This window comes from Etheostoma cragini, chromosome 15 (assembly GCF_013103735.1).
Source record: "Etheostoma cragini isolate CJK2018 chromosome 15, CSU_Ecrag_1.0, whole genome shotgun sequence".
Taxonomy (NCBI): Eukaryota; Metazoa; Chordata; class Actinopteri; order Perciformes; family Percidae; genus Etheostoma; species Etheostoma cragini.
The window spans coordinates 11,863,950-11,865,204 of record NC_048421.1 but is presented as its reverse complement, the minus strand read 5'-3'; the positions used below and the strand labels follow the sequence as shown (position 1 = coordinate 11,865,204).

The following is a 1,255-nucleotide window of genomic DNA, read 5'->3' as shown; positions in this document are numbered from 1 at the left end:
GAGTTTCTTGCTGCCATCTGAAGAGCAGACAAATCCGCCTAAACCTAGTGATAATAAGGTAAGATTATTTGAAAAACAAACATATCAAACTTTCTTTTGGTTAACGTCAAGATCATGTTTTTTTACTTCTGTGAAGTCTACCTTCAGCTCTAATATAACTTTATTGAATTGCAGGTGTACATCCACCATACGGCAGACATGAAGGTGTACGTACAGACCTATGGAGGATGGATGACGAGCCTGTCTGACAAAAACAAAGCAAGCAGTCTGTCCTCCGCACTTGACTCAGCCGGTGCAGAGTACAACAAAGGCTTCCACTATGCTGCTGGATATAACAGGTAAGCAAATCATCGTCTTCTCACGAAGAATCACAAAACATGTGTTGATCATTTTATATTATGCAATAAATTAATGTGTGTGCATTTCTTTCTTGCAGTCCAATGACCATATTTAACAGACACAATGAGGTGTGGTTTGTCGCTGAAGATGACCCGGTGTGTCCCAGCAGCGAGGAAATGAATTCTTCTCCTCTGTTTTAAATATCATGAGCCTTGTGCAATGACAGCTTACAGCAGACATTGTATTTGAATGGCTGTCTTTGTACATTGCTTCAAGTCATAGTGTGTCAAATAAATAACCTGCCAGCGAGAGCACAGAATTCAAAAAGGCTGATCAATTTGGATTATTTGTGTACACCATGTAGCACTTGTGAAGATGGTTTTACACCTGCTTGTTAGGATGTTTTCTGTTTTATTCAATAAACTTTCTATTGGTGGTTCTTAGGCCTTGTCGTTAGACCTATCCTAACATGTGTCAAAAGTAGGTGGTTTAGATGAAGCCAGCAAAAGACAGTCCAGTCTCACTCCACCTTGGTTTTATTCTGCAATACCACCAGATGGCACTACCAAATTCAAGAATACCATTACTGCCAGGATTACACACACTGCTGTGCACTTTAACCTTTTCAGTGACATATGATAAGGATTATTGAATATAAGAGAACGGAGACAGTGTCAGGTTTTGGAAGCCAGTCTGGTGAAAATAGCGTAAGGGCTATTTTACTGATAAATGTCAAATCCATTTAGAAGCCATTGTGAGGGAGTCATAACCATCAACCCTTGACCTGCCATTTAGGCTATAAAGTCACTGTACCATTTTGGCTGATGAACGGCGCCTTATCAGCACAAGCAATGAAGCACTGGCTAGGGATGTGGAAAAATATAATCAGTGACAGTGTCTGATTTCCCCAATTGAC

The 1,255-nt window shown here is 40.2% G+C and overlaps 1 protein-coding gene across 2 annotated transcripts in view; it reads left to right on the top strand.

Annotated features, from left to right (window-relative positions):
- soul5 (heme-binding protein soul5) overlaps positions 1–660 on the top strand; it is an 11,364-nt gene extending 10,704 nt beyond the window's left edge. For both annotated transcript variants that reach the window (XM_034893180.1, XM_034893181.1), the window contains 2 exons: positions 175–338; positions 437–660. In XM_034893180.1, the coding sequence (XP_034749071.1) occupies positions 175–338; positions 437–539 (267 nt within the window). In that variant the 3' untranslated portion in view covers positions 540–660. The remainder of the gene's footprint in view (positions 1–174; positions 339–436) is intronic.
- The last annotated feature ends 595 nt before the right edge of the window (positions 661–1,255 follow it).